General features: G+C 40.6%; 2 protein-coding genes across 4 annotated transcripts; both read right to left on the bottom strand.

Annotated features, from left to right (window-relative positions):
* Positions 1-14: 14 nt before the first annotated feature.
* Positions 15-4,985, bottom strand: LOC307036388 (mitochondrial glutamate carrier 1-like). Of its 3 annotated transcripts, none has more exons than XM_079676649.1 (10): positions 4,850-4,985; positions 3,893-4,002; positions 3,230-3,355; positions 2,743-2,798; positions 2,247-2,337; positions 2,040-2,155; positions 1,745-1,940; positions 1,486-1,643; positions 1,300-1,375; positions 15-1,216 (listed from the first exon to the last, which is right to left on the bottom strand). In XM_079676649.1, the coding sequence occupies exons 2-10, from the start codon at positions 3,913-3,915 to the stop codon at positions 1,075-1,077; spliced, it is 984 nt and encodes a 327-aa protein (XP_079532775.1). In that variant the 5' UTR covers positions 3,916-4,002; positions 4,850-4,985; the 3' UTR covers positions 15-1,074. The 3 variants fall into 3 exon arrangements, with proteins under 3 accessions (XP_079532775.1, XP_079532774.1, XP_079532776.1); XM_079676648.1 differs by having other exon boundaries at positions 3,893-4,068; positions 4,850-4,955; XM_079676650.1 differs by lacking the exon at positions 4,850-4,985 and adding an exon at positions 4,665-4,787.
* Positions 4,986-5,236: 251 nt separating this feature from the next.
* Positions 5,237-7,120, bottom strand: LOC307036809 (thyrotropin subunit beta-like). The gene is made up of 3 exons (XM_079677420.1): positions 6,939-7,120; positions 6,653-6,815; positions 5,237-5,662 (listed from the first exon to the last, which is right to left on the bottom strand). The coding sequence occupies exons 1-3, from the start codon at positions 6,944-6,946 to the stop codon at positions 5,393-5,395; spliced, it is 441 nt and encodes a 146-aa protein (XP_079533546.1). The 5' UTR covers positions 6,947-7,120; the 3' UTR covers positions 5,237-5,392.
* Between the last annotated feature and the right edge of the window lie 11,653 nt (positions 7,121-18,773).

Here is an 18,773-nt window from a genome sequence, read left to right as displayed (position 1 = left end):
AATAAACGTAAACACTGAATTCATACATATTTATTCAGCATTTAGAAATTTGTATTTACATGACATTTTAAAGTATAAAAAATAAATAATAATCTTCAACTGGTTGAAACACTTTCAACATGTTGAAAAGTTAGAACTGCTCTCAATTCGAGTTTAGCTTTTCACAGTTCAAGAAAAAAATAAAAAATAAACAGGATAGCTATTTACAATGGTACAAACTGTTAAAAGTACTTTGACCAAGGACTTTTTCTAGCTCGACTCTGTTCTGCTTCTGAATGACAACCATAACTCAGTCGTGTGGGCTCCTGTATCTCTGACACCAAAACCTGACCAGTAACAGACAACCACAGTCAACGGGTTGTTGTGTTGACATCCACAGAGAGATTGCCAACAGCGCTCTGTAAAGAACCCAAACATCTCTACCAATCTCTCTTTCAATGTAACAGAAAGTAATATTATGCAGGATTCTGTATGGCATACTGGTGGACAGTCCACCAGACAATACAACTCATTTGCCACTATATTCATAGACAGGGTGCTACATCCATGGCCCAGTTACACATGCATCCCTTTAAAACAGGATTGAAACTATTCAAGTGACATTTCAATATTCTGCCTTTGTCATTACTTAGTATTGGCTCCCTTGCATTGTAAGGTCTCTTTTGCAACACCGTGCTACAGCCATCACACCGTGTCTTTAAGACAAGACAGTTGAAGAGAATATCCGAGTAAGTGTTTCAGTTAAGGGCAAAAGACCGGAGTCAACTCTGATCTGATTGAATAGGTGGTCAATGTTGGGCCGTCAAGATTATTAGTGAAGAAAGCTATTCTGTTTTTGCAATAAGCTCCACTGAAGGCCATACAAGCAGGCAAGCTAAAGGCATACTTTTAAACCAGTTTGGATTTAAATGGCATTTTTCAGGTCCATTTCACTTTTAACAGCCTCCAACAATAAAGAAGGTACACAGTAACAGAGAGCTGGGTCCATCGCTATGCCAGGGCATAGCTGCCTGTAATTTAATGAGGTGGCATAAAGAAGACTAGAAAACAGCTTGTTTATGCAGAGTAGATGGTTTAGGGTGTGCACCCTAGCAGGTACTCTCCAACTCCGACAACATACACAACCTGTGCAATTCCAAAGAGTGGGGCAATAACAAGGGCCCGGCAACTTGCCCCTTTCAGGAACGCTCCGGGACCCTCCTTTCTCAGGATCTTTCTGCAATGGGAGAGAGAGTGCAGGATGAATAAAAATTCAACTTTTTCCGTTCATGTGAACCCTGGAGAAGGAAAGGCCTTTACCTCATACAGTCCACCACGCCATTGTAGGTTTCCTCATTAGCTCCTTTCTTGAGTGACTGTAGCCTGGTCTTTACCACTGCACAAGTGAAAGAAAGCTTTTAAAATAAGTTAAACATTTATTTTAAAAAAACATAAGAATTAAAAATAGCCTCGTAACCAGATATCTGCATAGACTGAGTCACCCACCGTCAAAAGGGCTGACAGTGACAGCAGCAATGCATCCAGCTAGGCATCCAGACATGAAGGACCAATAGAAGGGCACAGCAGGGTCTTCAGGGGAACGCCGGCCGAGATGGTGCAGATGTGCAAAAAGAGGGAAGTACACGACGGAGAATGGGATGTCCCTGAAAATGCAATAAAACATGCATGTTCACCACCTCAATATAAAAGCTGTCAAACCATGTAAAACCAGTTGAGCAAAATCAAGCACGAGATTCGTTCTCACCTCATCAATGTTGCTCCGAGTCCCCGGTATAGTCCTTTAACTCCTTTGGTCCTCAGCAGCTCTCTGGTGATCTGTGTGGCGGACACTCGCATGATTTGAGGTGCAGGGCTGGTGTTGTAGGAACGGCTAAGAACAGCACTGGTCCCACCCATTTTCAGAGCCGATACGACACTAGGCACCCCCCTCTGCTGGGCCACTGGCGGGTACAGGAGAAATGAATATTATAATTGTTATTTTTAGAACATCACAAAAGCATTATTCGATCCTTTTTTCTGCTGATTTCCTTTAAAGTTACCTAGCCTTCCAGCATCTTGCAACTGGATCTTGAGCATCTCCATGGGTGTGGTGATAATGACCTGACACATTCCTGCACAGCATCCTGCCAACATCTCCTTGAACACCGTCAACTTGCTGATGAAAACATGAGACATACATGGATGTTGTTAAAACCAAGAATAAAATCGCAGTATAGAAGTCCGCTTTATTTAGCGCTACTACTCACCCATCTTTGCTCAACTGTTGGCGGAAGAAGTCATTAGCAGCTAGCTTGATGGCCTTCTCGGGGGTTACCAGGGTGAGATTTACTGCAGCACCTGCAACAAGAGAGGTCCACAAACGTAATTTAGATGAAACATTAGAATACAGAAAGATGTCTGTCAAATGAATTATTCCACATCACAGATATCAATAGGATAAAGTAGCAATGGTTTATTCAAGGCATAGGATCTGCTAATGTGGTCACTGCCTTACAAGATGAACCAGTAACCTATTGACAAGCAGTAACATGATGGGATGAAAAAGATTCACGAAACTTGGCATAAGAAAAGCATTCTTTTTTGGTAGACAGATTAGATTCCTGTTGAGGACACATTGCCAATTGAAATGTATCACAGAACCCCCCAAAACGTTATGTGATATACTTGGTAATAATACAATTAAAGAGCCTACTCAGACATAGAAAACATTCAGCATATTATGAACAATGTGATTAGTCTTACCTCTGTACATGCCAAAGTAGCCTTCAGATTTAACTGTCTTTATAAGGCAATCCATCCTGAACAAAAAACAGGAATTGATAGTTATGCACATTGTATACAGGAAAAACGTAATGTTTATGTATAACATAACAGAGTATAAAACAAAACAAACTGGTATTGGAAGTGAAACCTTGACATGAACATTGGCAAGGCAAAGGTTGTCAAATAATGTTGTTTATAAATTGGTTACAAAAAGAAATGAATAAATACTGATAATCTAGACAGTTTAACTTGGGTCGACCAGCCTTTGCAGGGCTCAGTTTCTTAGCATTCATTCTCGGAAAACAATCTACCGGTAATCAGAAAGACACATTACTGTAAATATACAACTGAAAGGTGACAAATATGACAAATCTGTATAAGTAGAGTGGCAGAAGTGCAGCATTTGCCCATTTAAGTAAGTTAATTCCAAATCTAGGAAAAAAGCAGGGGGGGGGCGGTTTCTTACATATTTTTGTAGAGTTGTTGCCCGCTGCGCTGGTTCTGAAGGCGGGTCTTGGCCAGGTCAATTGGAAACACACAGGTGACTCCCACCATGCCTGCAATCCCTCCATTGATCAGTTTAGCTGGGAGGCTGTTTAAGTACAAGTCAAAACAGACATGTGCATTACAATCATTCCTTTTAGTCCTCAAAGTGGACTAAAAGGTGTGGCAATGTCAGAGAGCAAAACCTACTGAAACTGAAACTAAAGCAGTACAATTAGTAGTCTGATAAAGCACATACTTAGGGACTTTCTCTCCATTGGAAAATCATTTTTAACTTTAATCATTTTTAACTTTAAAGGGTGTCTGTATACTGTATGTGAGGCCTTAGCATTGCAACTGAACTGAGTATAATGTGACTGCCTCTGGGAATATGCGCTTCCAAAAATAAACTTGACGACTGAGTAAATAAAACATACACATATGTCCAGAGGCAGTCGAAGCCTAAGGCTTCATTGATTTGCCACGTTAGCCTTGGAGAAACAGAAGGCTAACTATAACAATTTACAAGACTTTAACAGAGTTAAATAATCAGCAAGCTGTATTGCTATATTGCACTTTGAGCAGGTTACATATGTTGTCATGCTGGATTTGATGTATTGTCCCGATGGACAGAGCAGGTTCATACCTAATCTGCTGTTGCTGGGCCATGGTTCCTGGCTGTTGTGAGTGCAGAGGCTGGTCAGCACAAAGGAGGAGGCCGCAGAGGGAGAGCAGGCACAGAGTCCCTGAGAGACACTGAGCAAGGCGGGAGTGTAAGGAAGCTCAGGGTTATATATATATATATAGAGAGGAAGTCCAGCCCTGCAGATCCAGGGATAAATTCAACATTACTCTCCACCCACTGCACCGCCAGCCAAGAAATGGAGCCAAGGACAGTCATCACCCAAACAAAATCACACCACAAGCTCATTTTCTTCCGCGGACACACCTGCCTAACATGTTTGGAAATTATTTCCAGTTGCCCAAAGTTCTTCGATCCAAACACACTGATTGGGTAATAGTAAAATGGACTAGTGTCAGACAACTATGACACAACAATGGTTGTGCAAAAAGTGTTGCCATACAAATCCTGATTGTTTTTAGTATACACATCTATGATTTCTAATCACAATGAATCAAAAACACCTCCAGACCAGAAAAATCATCTTTAAGAAGAAACTTGAGTGTTTTTCTTAAATAAGTGCCTACTTTGGTACCAGGCCTGGTTTCTGTGATTTTGTTGTATTGGGGTTAATAATGGTACACGGTTTTCTTTACAAAAATACTAAAGGCTATGGTTTTACTGTATATTGAATGATACTACCTGTTACTGCAACCACGTTTAAATAGATGTATTGGATCTAATACAATAGTAGTTTTAAGCTAAAAGCTAGTAAAAACATTAGGCAAGTACTCACAGAAGAAAGTTTGCTGCGTCTGCTCTGCACCGAACTAAAAGTTGGACATTTTGAAGTGCAGCCCTGCCCTGCTATGAGCTATCTCTGGACTGCAGTTTATTGACAATGATGACTGGCTAGTTAAAAGATGTAAACGTATATTTCGAACGAAACATTATGTCTCGTTAAAAAAATGCTCGACCCACCTTAGATGAAAGCTAATGTCCTGCTTTGGCGAAGTTTAAGTGGCCTCTCACTCCAGCAGGCTTCAGGTCTGTATGAATGAATATCGAATTGAAGAAGAGCGTTAACCTTCCAGGGGCGTCACAGACCTGAGTTATCCAGTGAAAAGAGGGGATTTGCAAAGAAGGATGGGCCAACTTGCCTCAGAATTTGCACAGGTGAGCATGATGCAACTTTTCCCAAATATTTCTCACAGGTCGCTCAGAAACATGTAACTAATTCTGCATGGGCTCTCAAACCTCAGAATCACAAACTAACCAAATCATTCTCCTCCTAAGCTTTACAGATGACACTTTATATGTAAATATAATTATAATCGAGTAGTTTTTGCATATATTATTTGTAATCTTTATTAATTTACACACTTTTCACAGTTAAATTAAATGCATTTTAAACAGTATATTTTGCTACATATTGCCGAAACCATAAACAGCTGAAGAGCAAATAAACACTCGTCCATCGGCGTCCATTTAGCATGCATGTGCACTGCATGTTTAGGCATATTGTCAGTTTTTCACAGCGGGCTGGGTTTGGTTCTTCACACCGCCCAGGGTCACGGTGCATCGGTCTTTAGAGACCCGGCTGGTGCGGACACAGTGGTGCGAGCGCGTGTTGCAGCGCCTGCAGCTGCAGCGCTGCGCCGCAGGATAATACAGCTGAGAGTTTACATCCTGAGGGCAGCCCGGAACATGGACGGCTCGGTACACCAGAGAGAGAGGCACACAGCTGCGCTGGATCAGGAAAATCCTTCCGAACCTTCCTTTCAAATTGGTGTCCTGACAAAGAGGAAACAGCACTGTTAACATGAGATTGGGCCGTGTGAATTGTGTTACAGCACTTCTACCCATAATCAGTTTCACAAAGTATATGTAAAACAAACCAAGATTTTCATTTGGATCCACATGTTGCACTTAGATTAGAATGAAACTAAGTAGGCTATTTTACGCAAGTATAATGTAATTAAAGTAACCTACAATTAAATGTTATGTCAAGGTACTCTTTGCTACACTAGCCATACACTATATTTGACACTTCAATATTGTACTTATTACTCCTCTATTTTCGCACTTAGTTACTTTCCCAATTTTCTTTATTCGGAAATTGGCCATTGTAGCTATTTAATGTGTTTTACTTTGGGTGGTTTAAAGGTGCTAAATTCCTAATTCAGAGCATTAAAAGCAGAAAACAATTTTCTCTATATAAAACATAGTGGTGTAATGTTGTCCTGAGCAGATGATAAAGTCACACTGTTCAGGACAACATTACACCATATTTTGCTGTGTTTGTTGAAATATAAGCTTCTCTGTGCTTTTTTATCCAGCCGGTACGGCCGCGTTTGAATTTGAATCTCTGTGTGCGTATGTCCAACTGACTAGCTAATGGCCTATGCTCTGTTTTCTTACAGTAATTGTTCCTGAAACAAATAAAACCCCTCAGTTTAAAACTCTTAACTCTTTAAACACTGTTGCTGTTGTTTGCACTGTTAGCTTTTAGCCGCCCCTTTTGCCGTCTCCATGTTAGCCGTGTGGAGACAATCACTTAATCACAGATGTGATCTTTGCTAGGAGTTTACTTTAGCCACCATGTGGACTTCCAACTTCCTTTGTTTGGACAATTTAAGATGACGAATCAAGGTATAGCATTGCAGTATGTTGCATCAAGTATTCTTTTCATGGGCATAACCACGCCAACAGAATGCTTCCTTGTTTGGATTCATGCATCAAAATGTTCAGCTAAAGACTGGACAGTGGAGAGTGTATAGTCACCTGTGTGTGACAGTAGCCGCTGCATATGGTTGTGTTGATTGCCACACACTGGCCGCAGTCTTGCCTCTCAATCCATATGGTGTGATTCTTCAGCATACAGGAAAACACTGTTCCATGCATTAACGCACACAACAGCATGCATTTCAACACTAACGACGGCATTCTGAAAATGAGACATTTTGAAAATCATTATTACAAAAACAATATATACACTCAGGAGAAATTCATTGCAACAATATCAACATGTTAGGTTCATGCAAACTTAGATCGAAGAGAAAAAACACACCTTGACATCTGACCTTTCGGAATTAAGAGATATCCAATTAAAACAATATGAATTTAAGCCTGAAGGATTTGACTTCAGAGGAAATGGTTTTAGATATCCAATAAATCTGTGTTGTCTTAATCAAATAAGTGGATGATAGTTCTGGATTCTTCCTCTTGTTCTGTCCACTCACTTCCCCAACTCCACCATGTTCCTCTCCTTTATGAAATTCTGAAAAGATTATTGTTGTCTATCCTCTTTTATGGACGCCTTAATCCACCTCGACTGCCCCAGTACACTAGAAGTCTAAAACATCATTCCAGAAATCACATGAATGTGGGTGTGTTTAGTGTGTGTGTTTTTGTGTGTGTGTACAGTGTTCCTTTTCATAGGTGATATTGAAGAATATGTGCTCAACCATTGGGTAGGGGGCTGGTCAAACCCGATTCACGTGGTTGATTCCTCACGTTTTAGACCATGTGAAGTCCACCTTCTTTCCCTGTGTTTTGATTTAATTTGCAAGATCCACCCACCAAAATTCCTGAAAGTAAGTCCCTTTTCGAAAGTGAAACCCTGAAGATAAACTAGTGTTTGCAAATTTGTAAACGTAGGCTATAAAACGACATTTAACCTATTTATAGCATCAATGGCTATTTGTGCACTTTAATCATGAGTTTATATTAAGGGCATTAATCAGTTATTAAATGTGAAAGAAATAAAGTTAAATATTTCTTAATTTCTAACTATATTTAAAAACATTTTTTAAGTGATCTAATTTGGCTGATGCTGGGTCAACTCTCTCATGTTTCTGTCTCTAACTGAGTGAAAAGGTTATGCCCTCCTTTTCTAAGCCATTAATGCTTCCATTATTCCCATCTGTTACTAATGTGAGTGGCCATGTGCCATCATATTTTCCCCGCACAAAGTAGTCAATAAACATGTTTACCAAACACAATTGATCCTAATCATGCCATCATCATGTCCAAAGCACACTTCATGATCCTCAATGCAAACACAGGCTTACTTCCACTATTCAATTAAAAACACAGGTCTTGATCCTATTCTCTTCAACCATCTATATATCTAAAGTTAACAATCATGGTAAACAAAAATAATCAGAATTATTCCAGAAAATTGATGTAAATCTACACTGAAATACGGACAAATGCAGGGACAGTTCAATTAATTAAAATATACAATATTACCGTATTATGGTTTTCCCTCTATGCTGCTGGCCTGGCACTGTTTCTGCCATTCTGCTTAATGATAATCATGTTGGATCACATGTCACAACTCCATCAGATAATTGCAACAAAGTGGGTTGTTGACAGTTCAGCAACTATCTACCCTGACACAGATCCAGCTTTATACAGATGGTCGGATTATATTTTGTGCATGGTCTCGAAACAAAAAAACTTTGATAGCTCAAAAAAATAGTGGTGTGCTTAAAACCACTGTGCACTGTGTTAGTACACAGTGCACAGTGGTTTTAAGCATGCCACTAGGGTCATGATTGGGTCAAAAGCAGGTATTGTTTTAGATTACAAGATGGTAACTGTGCCTTGAAACAATGAACAATTGCTTTATTTGTTTTGCAGGAGGAAAGCGGAGATACAGGACTTAACACAATGACACGTCATATACATTCATAGTAAAAGACACATGTTGAAACTATTTGTACCTTTTAAGATGAAGTAGAGACCATTTTGCGAATGTATCACCCTACTTCAGGAGACCTGGCTTGGACCACGTACATTAATTATGGGACTTTATCTTGAATCTTGAATCGTTCTTGTGCTAAAGCTGCGCAAAATGTGTTCACACAGGCAGACAAACATACACACACCTGGCAAAGTACTCAAAAATGCCTTCTGTGGTAGTTTGTGTAATAGTATTAGTAAGTGTTTCAAGGAACATACTTTAATGACACACAAACAGACTCACAGGGGGAAAATAACGTTTTTTCTGGTAACTATGTTTAAAACTTTAAAATCACAATCAGCAAGGGCACTAGGTGTAGGTGGGAAGAAGTGTTGAAGAGACCCTTTCCGGATTTGGAGTTGAGGCTATTGGGATCACATTGCAAGATATATTTATTTTTTGCACCCGTTGCTTTGAAAAATAAAGGTCTAAAACTTTGCATGCAAGAATAAATGTTCTCAGGCAGGTTTGTTGTCAAATTTCCAAACAAATATGTGGAAAGGTTTATTATAAACGTAGGAATTGGCATTCTAACAGGACAGGCCATTTAGTTGCCCTTCTGCTCAACCCTTCCCTTGTCGCCCTTATCATCACGATGTCTGCAGATGCTGTTTGAGGTTTACGATCTGAGTCTCTCTGTTTCTGATCATACTGTCCGGGTAACTCTACACGCTCCGATAAGACCCTTGAGCTGGGTCAGACAGAAACATGAAACCTTTTTGTTTGATATTAGCCATGCCCTGGCCATGCCCCCAGGTCAAGAGGTCACAGACTAACACAAAGTAAAACCATTACATTTACCTGAATTACCTGGTCCAGCAAAATCAGTAATCGTGCATTATTATTTGATAAGCTATAAATATTAAAGTGCAGATATTTTTTTCTCTTAACATAGAAAACACTCTTTGCCTTGTTTTCTTTTGTTGATGATTTTTATTATAATGGGAGAATATTAAAAAGATTGTTAAAAAAAATGACATAGCTTTAACATAAATGTAATACATTTATCCATCTATGTAATTAAAAAAGAACATATTGTGATCTTGTTAATGAAAAAGTGGGAGGAGAGTAGTCTGAATTGGGTTCTGGAGCTGTGCTCCACCTCATACATCGCACTCATTTGCTAGCCACGAGCGATTCCAAGTCAGTGAGCGTCACATCCACCGTGAGGCGCTGAAACTGCGCCACACGGTTTCTCCTGCTACAACTGCTCACGTTGACCCATATTTTCTGTTCGCTCGCTCACCCGAATCAGGTGATACCCTGCTAGGGTAACTATTGGCTCTTGTCTCAGACCTTCCCCGAGGTGATTGGTGGAGTGACGAGCACTCAGCATGTGACCTCTACAATGAGCTTCCGCCCACGGAAGTAACATGGTGGACACGTTGTTTTAATACTGTGTTAAATTTGAGTATAAAGTTTGTTGTGGTGCAAATTATACTGAATCAACTTGGCGTATTTTTTTATACCAGCAAAGCCGTCCGCAACATAAAAGCCAAACTTAAATGTTGTAAATGTTTTCGTTTCAAGCTGTTTGTAGTTTAAGTTTCGCTGTTGAAGAGTAGAATGAACCCGAGTGGCATGCTGGGAAACAGAGCCGTTTTCCCTCATTAACTGGGTGCATTTATGCCTGTAATCTACCGTTTTATAAAATTAATAATACACTTTATGCGCCATGGACTAAAGAAGATGCTTAACAATTCAGTTAAATACAAAGTCATTTTTGGACCAGAAATCTTCCATTGAGATATAATGAGAGTACCTTGTGTCTTAAATAAAAGTAAATGAACATATTACATTAATAGTAACATAAAATGTAATTGAAAAATGTAATGCAACATAAATCAAAACATGAAAACAGTCACAATGCAAAGACAAGACTTTTTCCCAGAATCACAGAATTCTGAAATATTTATTTTTAACATACTCTGAATTTGCCCAAAAGCAGCCATCAACAAAAGTAGGAGGTAGAGATAGCAGTCAGTTGTTCACCAATGTTCTCTGCAGTGAATTCATGTTACCACTAGATGGCAGTCAAACACAGACCCACATTAAGTCCGATCATAATTGTGAAACTGCGGACAGATATTTTGCTTACACACGCAAATTGACACTCAGCACCAAAGTGTATGCCAGTCTAAACTTTGACCTTCTTCCAATTCCTTTATCACAGTTAGGGCTTACACATTTTAAATACAAAAATGAATGGAAGTTATATGCACTCATTATGCATATAATTATGTTAGCATTCTAAACACATACAGTAGCAATAACACACTCAGTAACTCAGCAACTTATCCCTAATGGGCCCTGCACTTGTTTATTTCATTTACACAATATCACAATAACATTAAAGTGCTGATCAACAGTGTTTAGTTCCAATTCATTGTCTAATAGAGAAAACAATGAGCAGCTGAACAGCTGATATGCAAACCACAGCAACAACAGGGAAGCTGTTTAATTTTCCCTGCATGTGCATTGCTTTGGTAAGTATATTGTCAGGGTCCCACAGCGGACTGGGTCTGGCTCTTCACACAGGGTCACTGTGCATGAGTCATTAGAAATCTGGTGTTGACACAGTGGGGTGTGTGTTGTAGCCTGCAGCTGCAATAGTTGGCTGGTTGATAATGCAGCTGGGAGTTTACATCCTGAGGGCAGCCTGGCACATGGGCGGTTCGGTACCCCAGAGAGAGAGGCACACAGCTGGGCTGGATCAGGAAACACATCTCCAACAGTCCCCTCACATTTGTATCCGGAAAAAGGGCAAACATGACTGTTAACATGACTTGGGGAGTGTGTCAATAATTGCGATACAATTTAGTAAGCAATTTTACACTTCTGCCCATATCACTTTCAAAATGACCAGTTCCTTGTCACAGTCTAGATAGAATATGGGCCCAACCATAAGGTTTGATGCTGGACAAACCTGATCCTCATGTTCATTCCTCACGTTTTAGGTCATATGAAGTCTGCTGTCCTGTGTTTAGATGTCATGCACAGGATGCCCCAGAATTCCTGAAAGTGAGTTCCTTTTTAAAATACACACATTTAAATAAATTTGAAACATTTTAATTCATTAATATTTTCCATGTATTGTTACCTTTTAAGACAGGGGAGTGGACCTGAACTATTGAAGAAGCAATTTATTAAAGTACCCAAAATAAAAATGAAATTAAGTTCATAATTATTTGTTATTATTTGAAATGATCTCATTTGGCTAATGCTGGGTCAGCATGCTCATGTTTCTGTCTCTGAGTGAAAAGGTACCCTCCTTTTCTAAGCCATTAATGCTCACATTATTCCCATCTGTTATTCATGTGAGTGGCCATGTGCCCTTTTTTTCACAAAGTAGTCATTTTTGAAGAGCTTCTGGTTGCTGAAGACATTGGATCCGTGAGTTCATATACAGAAATTATTAATATATGGCCCGAAAATCTTAGTGTAGCTCTTTAAACGTATGAGTTGTTAGTTTTAATGTTTCATTAATAGTAGAGCTTGTTCTATGATTGTTTCTGCTGTTACAGCTTTCTCTTGTGTTGAGTCCTTATTATCATTTGATGAATAAATAAATAATGTAATGCTATGAAGTTTGTCGAGACTCTTCCCTCTTTTTCTGAATTCCAGTAATAGGATTTGCTTGGCTGATGTATGCTTCCTTTAAACTTAACCACTCATACACACAAATATAGCCACAAACGAAGGTATTTCAGTTCACCTTGTCAAAGGAAACTCAGTAATTAAGTATTTGGAATTGCTGAATTTTATTGTGATTTGACGCTGTTGTCACCTCAGTGGTTGGAGGGGATTTCGGTTAGGACAGAGGCCATGGATCCCTATTGCATTAATTATGAGATGATTTGAATGAAGAAATCCGAATCAGAAATCCGTTAATTGTCCCGCAATGGGGAAATGTACATGATTACAACAGCAGATAGTGCAGATAACTTAAGGGAACAGTGTTATTGCACATCAGGGGTATTTCAGTCTATGTGTCTGGGGGGTCTAGCAGGGGCCGTGGTGGTTGTACAGCCACACTGCTGCAGAAAGGACCTCTAGACACCACGGGTAAAGCAGCCTGTCGCTGAAGGAGCTGCACAGTGCGGACAGGGTGTCCTGGAGGCGGTAGGACACATTGTCCAATAGTGATGACATCTTTGCCATCACTCTTCTGTCCCCAACCTCCTCCACAGTGTTCAGAGGACTCCCCAGGACACAGCTGCCCTTCTTTAACAGTCTGTTAAGTCGCCTCCTGTCAGCAGCCGAGATGCTGCAGCCCCAGCAGACCACACAATAAAAGATGGCTGATGCCACAACAGAGTCTAATAAGGTCTGCAGGAATGCCCCCTCCACCTAAAAAGACCTCAGTCTCCTCAGCAGATACAGTCTGCTCTGCCCTTTTCATACAGAGCGGAAGAATTATTAGTCCAGTTCAGTTTATTGTTCAGATGAACACCAAGGTATTGATAGATCTCACAATCTATATGTCCGCTCCCTGGATTTTCATTGCTGTTGGGGGTGAGTGTTGGCGCCGTCTGAAGTCCACCACCAGCTCCTGTGCATTCTGTGGCATGATGCACCTCAGGACGCTTCTATTGCTCTCGCATCGGACCGGAGGCCCCTGCAGCAGCTAAACTTCTACCTGGCAAGGTCCCTGCAGCTAAACTTCTACCTGGCAAGGTCCCTGCAGCAGCTAAACATCCACCTTAAGGCCCCTGCAGCAGCTAACATCTACCTGGCAAGGCCCCTGCAGCAGCTAACATCTACCTGGCAAGGCCCCTGCAGCAGCTAACATCTACCTGGCAATGCCTCTGCAGCACCTAGCATCTACCTGGCAAGGCCTCTGCAGCACCTAACATCTACCTGGAGCTATCTGCAGCAGCTAACATCTACATGGAGCTATCTCACCAACCACATCTTTCAGTATGGCACCAAAGAAGGTGCAGATGGACAGCAAAGAAGGAAAACCAGAGGAGGATCTGGTCTCTCTTGCTCAGGTAACAGAGTTACTAAATCAGCAGAAAAACATGTTTACTGCACTCTTACAGCAGCAACAGGAGAACTTCAGACGCTTTGTTAAAATCATTATGGATTCCACTAACACAAGGCTGGATGCCATTACAAGGGAGGTTCAGGAAATCAGGTCTAGCATTCAATTTACTCAAAAGGATGCAGATGACATGAAAACTCAAAATGTGAAACAGTCTGTACAGTGTAAGTCTATGCAAGCTGACATCCAGAAAAATAGTGACGGTCTGTCAGCTGTCAGTGAGAAAATGGAATATGCAGAAGGACAATCAAGAAGGAGCAACATGGTTCTTGACGGCATCGGTGAGGAGCCTGGGGAGACCTGGGAGCAAACTGAGGAAAAGGTGAAGGACATTCTTGTGGACAAGCTCAAGCTTCAATGAGGCATTGAGATTGAGCGAGCTCACTGCACTGGGAAGCCAGACGCTAACAATACCAGACCCAGACCCATAGTGGTGAAGTTCCTGAGACTCAAGGACAGATCCGCGGTTTTGGAGAGAGCCAAAAATCTAAGAGGGACGAACATCTACATTAATGAAGATTACACTTAAGCAGTCAGAATGAAAAGGAAAGAGCTACTCCCTAAATTGTGGGAAGCGCGGGAGAGGGGTGAGATTGCCTTCCTAAGGCATGGCAAGCTGATAATCCGCCCCCCACAGCCCTCCAGAGCCTAATTGTATCACTGGACTTTTGAGGTATATCTGATATGAACTAATTATGAACACAATAATGTCACATTCTGTTAATCTGCCAAAGAAGGGAATGTTACTTGCTCACTTGAATGTGTGTAGTTAGAGGATTAAAGGGCATGAACTATGCCATTTGGTAGAATCAAATAATATACACATACTGGCTATCTCAGAATCACACCTGGACTCATCTTTTTGATGATTCAGAGGTTGCAATGCATGGTTACAATCTGTTCAGAAGGGATATAGAGATAAGAATGGTGGCAGAGTTTTGATTTATGTACAACATTTTATTCCAGCTAAAGTACGATATGACCAAATGAAAAATGAAATAGAAGCTTTATGGTTACAAATACAATTGCCAAATTTAAAACCCATATGAATTGGATGCTGTTATAGGCCACTGAGTGCCAATTCAAACTATCTAGAAGATGGTATTTGTGAAATGGTAGATAATACAGCTGAGTGTAATGGCGAAATATATTTCATGGGAGACCTGAATATCAATGCCTTCAATGAGAAATGCCCCATGTGGAACAAGATTGCATTAGCTGCCAAAATGTGTAATATGACTCGGGTAATAACATACATAATAAAAAATACCTAAGGCTGGCTCCAAGATCAATTATAGAAGGTCTTATAAGGGGTTTAATCATGAACAATTTGTAGAGGAGGTAAATAATGTGCAATGGTTTGATGTTTGCCATGAGGAAAACCCAGAAAAAGCACTGGGAGTATTTATGAAGTCTTTCATGGGGATTGCCGATCAGCATGTTCCTATGAGAAAATGGTCTGCCCGGTCAAAGTATGCACCTTGGTTGAATGACGAGATGAGAAGTTTAATGGTCCAACGAAATGATGCTAAAAAAACTGCAGACAGAACAGGTTCTCTATGTGACAAACAACATTACTGTAAAGTGTAAACTAAGAAATGCAGTAACCAAATTGAATACATGTAGAAAGAGGGAATACTACATGCAGGAAATCAGTGATTCTAAGAATGATGGAAAGAAATTATGGAAAATATTGAATAACATAATGGGGAGGAACTCATGCATCCTTCCTTTATAGAAACCGAGGCTAAATTCATTACCAAGCCAGCAGATATTGCAAATCATTTTAATGATTATTTTACAAATAAAATAGACAAGCTGAGGAATGCCATGGGTGCAGTCGAGGACACAGTGTCACATCACATCATTAAAGATCGTATCATGAGGGAAAAGCAGTGCATGTTTGAATTCCACAATGTTACAGATGAATATGTTGAAAATATGCTTTTACATCTGTCCGATGATAAATCGATTTATAGCTTGGATGGTAAACTGCTTAAAATGACGGCCAAATACATATCCAAGCCATTGAGTCATATTTTTAATATAAGTTTAGAGCAAGGCGTGTGCCCCAGGATCTGGAAAGAAGCCAAGGTTATCCCATTACCCAAGGATAAAAGAAAAACCTTTGCTGGTTCCAATAGTCGACCTATAAGTCTCCTCCCAGTGTTAAGTAAATTAATAGAAAAAATAGTATACACCCAAATTCAATACTACTTTTCAAGTAACAATCTGACAACGAACTACCAACATGCCTATAAAGATGGTCACTCTACAAGTACAGCACTTGCACAAATGACCGATGACTGGTTAAAGAGCATGGATGATAGGAGGCTTGTCGGAGCTGTGACGTTAGACTTTAGCGCAGCTTTCGATGTAATCGATCACAGTCTGCTGCTGAACAAACTCAAATGCTATGGCTTTGGTTCTGTTGCTAAGTGTTGGAAGGTGAGCTACCTGACCAGGTGAAGGCAGCGAGTAATAATGTAATAATGTATGCTGATGACTCCACAATGTACAGTACAGCATCAACATGCAGTGAGTTAAACAATCTACTTAAAATAGAGATTAAAGCCATAGCAGACTGGGTCAACAATAACTGGTACTTAACATTGCAAAAACAAAAGCAATGGTGTTCGGATCCAGACATACAGTGGGGCAAAAAAGTATTTAGTCAGCCACCAATTGTGCAAGTTCTCCCACTTAAAAAGATGAGAGGCCTGTAATTTTCATCCTAGGTGTACCTCAACTATGAGAGACAACATGAGAAAAATAAATCCAGAAAATCACATTGTCCTATTTTTAAAGACTTTATTTGCAAATTATGGTGGAAAATAAGTATTTGGTCAATAACAAAAGTTAATCTCAATACTTTGTTATATACCCTTTGTTGGCAATGACAGAGGTCAAACGTTTTCTGTAAGTCTTCACAAGGTTTTCACACACTGTTGCTGGTATTTTGCCCCATTCCTCAATGCAGATCTCCTCTAGAGCAGTGATGTTTTGGGGCTGTCGCTGGGCAACACGGACTTTCAACTCCCTCCAAAGATTTTCTATGGGGTTGAGATCTGGAGACTGGCTAGGCCACTCCAGGACCTTGAAATGCTTCTTACGAAGCCACTCCTTTGTTGCCCGGGCGGTGTGTTTGGGATCCTTGTCATGCTGAAAGACCCAGCCACGTTTCATCTTCAATGCCCTTGCTGATGGAAGGAGGTTGTCACTCAAAATCTCACGATACATGGCCCCATTCATTCTTTCCTTTACACGGATCAGTCCTCCTGGTCCCTTTGCAGAAAAACAGCCCCAAAGCATGATGTTTCCACCCCCATGTTTCACAGTAGGTATGGTGTTCTTTGGATGCAACTCAGCATTCTTTCTCCTCCAAACACGTCTAGTTGAGTTTTTACCAACAAGTTCTATTTTGGTTTCATCTGACCATATGACATTCTCCCAATCCTCTTCTGGATCATCTAAATGCTCTCTAACAAACTTCAGATGGGCCTGGACATGTACTGGCTTAAGCAAGGGGACACGTCTGGAACTGCAGGATTTGAGTCCCTGGCGGCGTAGTGTGTTACTGATGGTAGCCTTTGTTACTTTGGTCCCAGCTCTCTGCAGGTCATTGACTAGGTCCCCCCGTGTGGTTCTGGGATTTTTGCTCACCGTTCTTGTGATCATTTTGACCCCACGGGGTGAGATCTTGCGTGGAGCCCCAGATCGAGGGAGATTATCAGTGGTCTTGTATGTCTCCCATTTTCTAATAATTGCTCCCACAGTTGATTTCTTCACACCAAGCTTCTTACCTGTTGCAGATTCAGTCTTCCCAGCCTGGTGCAGGTCTACAAATTTGTTTCTGGTGTCCTTTGACAGCTCTTTGGTCTTGGCCAGTGTGACTGTTTGAGGTTGTGGACAGGTGTCTTTTATACTGATAACGAGTTCAAACAGGTGCCATTAATACAGTTAACAAGTGGAGGACAGAAGAGGCTCTTAAAGAAGAAGTAACAGGTCTGTGAGAGCCAGAAATCTTGTTTGTTTGTCGGTGACCAAATACTTATTTTCCACCATAATTTGCAAATAAATTCTTTAAAAATCAGACAATGTGATTTTCTGGATTTTTTTTTTTTTTGTCTGGAAAAAGTGGGAGGAGATTAGTCTGAATTGGGTTCCGGAGCTGTGCTCCACCTCATACATCGCACTCATTTGCTAGTCACGAGCGGTTCCAAGTCAGTGAGCGTCACATCCCCCGTGAGGCGCTGAAACTGCGCCACACAGTTTCTCCCTTTCTCCAGCTGTTTTCATTGTTTTCTTTCTTTCACATTAACTAGAAGCTTTTCTGCACGTAGCTCACAATATTTCAAATTGGAATATTCATGACAAAAGGAATGCACTTAAGTACATCTGGCTAATTGAATTGATGAACAATCCAGATCGAAAAAAGGGCAAATGTTGACTACAGCTAATTTAAGAGGGGCCTGTATTCTGTTTTTTTCAGTCTGCGCAGCAAAAAGACCTAGATTTAAAAATCACGTCTGTGGTAAGGTGGATGTTGTGTATCCTCATTTTTCTAAATACAAGTATGTACAAAAATATCAAAACATTTAAGAATTCATCATCATTTAAAATGTCTGGAAAAAGTGGGAGGAGAGTAGTCTGAATTGGGTTCTGGAGCTGTGCTTCACCTCATACATCGCACTCATTTGCTAGCCACGAGCGGTTCCAAGTCAGTGAGCCTCACATCCACAGTGAGGCGCTGAAACTGCGCCACACGATTTCTCCTGCTACAGCTGCTCACGTTGACCCATATTTGCTGTTCACTCGCTCACCCGCATCAGGTGATACCCTGCTAGGGTAACTATTTGGCTCTTGTCTCAGACCTTCCCCGAGGTGATTGGTGGAGTGACGAGCACTCAGCTTGTGACCTCTACAATGAGCTTCCAACCACAGAAGTACATGTTGCAGACATGTCGTAGAATAAAGCCTTAAATGTAAACACAAACTTTGTTGTGGTGCAAATTATACCGAATCAAGTAGAGCTATTTTCTTTACACCAGCGAGGCCGTCCGCAGCGTAAAAGTTAAGCGTGAATGTTGTCCAACTTTTACTTTTAA

This window comes from Notothenia rossii (genome assembly GCF_949606895.1).
Source record: "Notothenia rossii genome assembly, chromosome: 4".
NCBI classification, from domain to species: Eukaryota; Metazoa; Chordata; class Actinopteri; order Perciformes; family Nototheniidae; genus Notothenia; species Notothenia rossii.
The sequence above is the reverse complement of the archived record's forward strand: the minus strand, read 5'-3'. Positions and strand labels throughout refer to the sequence as shown.

Excerpts from the sequence above, each read along its gene's own strand:
- LOC307036388 (XM_079676649.1), bottom strand. The coding sequence starts at position 3,915 with ATGGCCCAGCAACAGCAGATTAG. Across the intron at positions 2,338-2,742 it reads CTACTTTGGCATGTACAGAG|GTGCTGCAGTAAATCTCACC; the intron begins GTAAGACTAATC and ends CTCTTGTTGCAG. Across the intron at positions 2,156-2,246 it reads CAACAGTTGAGCAAAGATGG|CAAGTTGACGGTGTTCAAGG; the intron begins GTGAGTAGTAGC and ends TGTTTTCATCAG.
- LOC307036809 (XM_079677420.1), bottom strand. Across the intron at positions 5,663-6,652 it reads GCGGCTACTGTCACACACAG|GACACCAATTTGAAAGGAAG; the intron begins GTGACTATACAC and ends CCTCTTTGTCAG.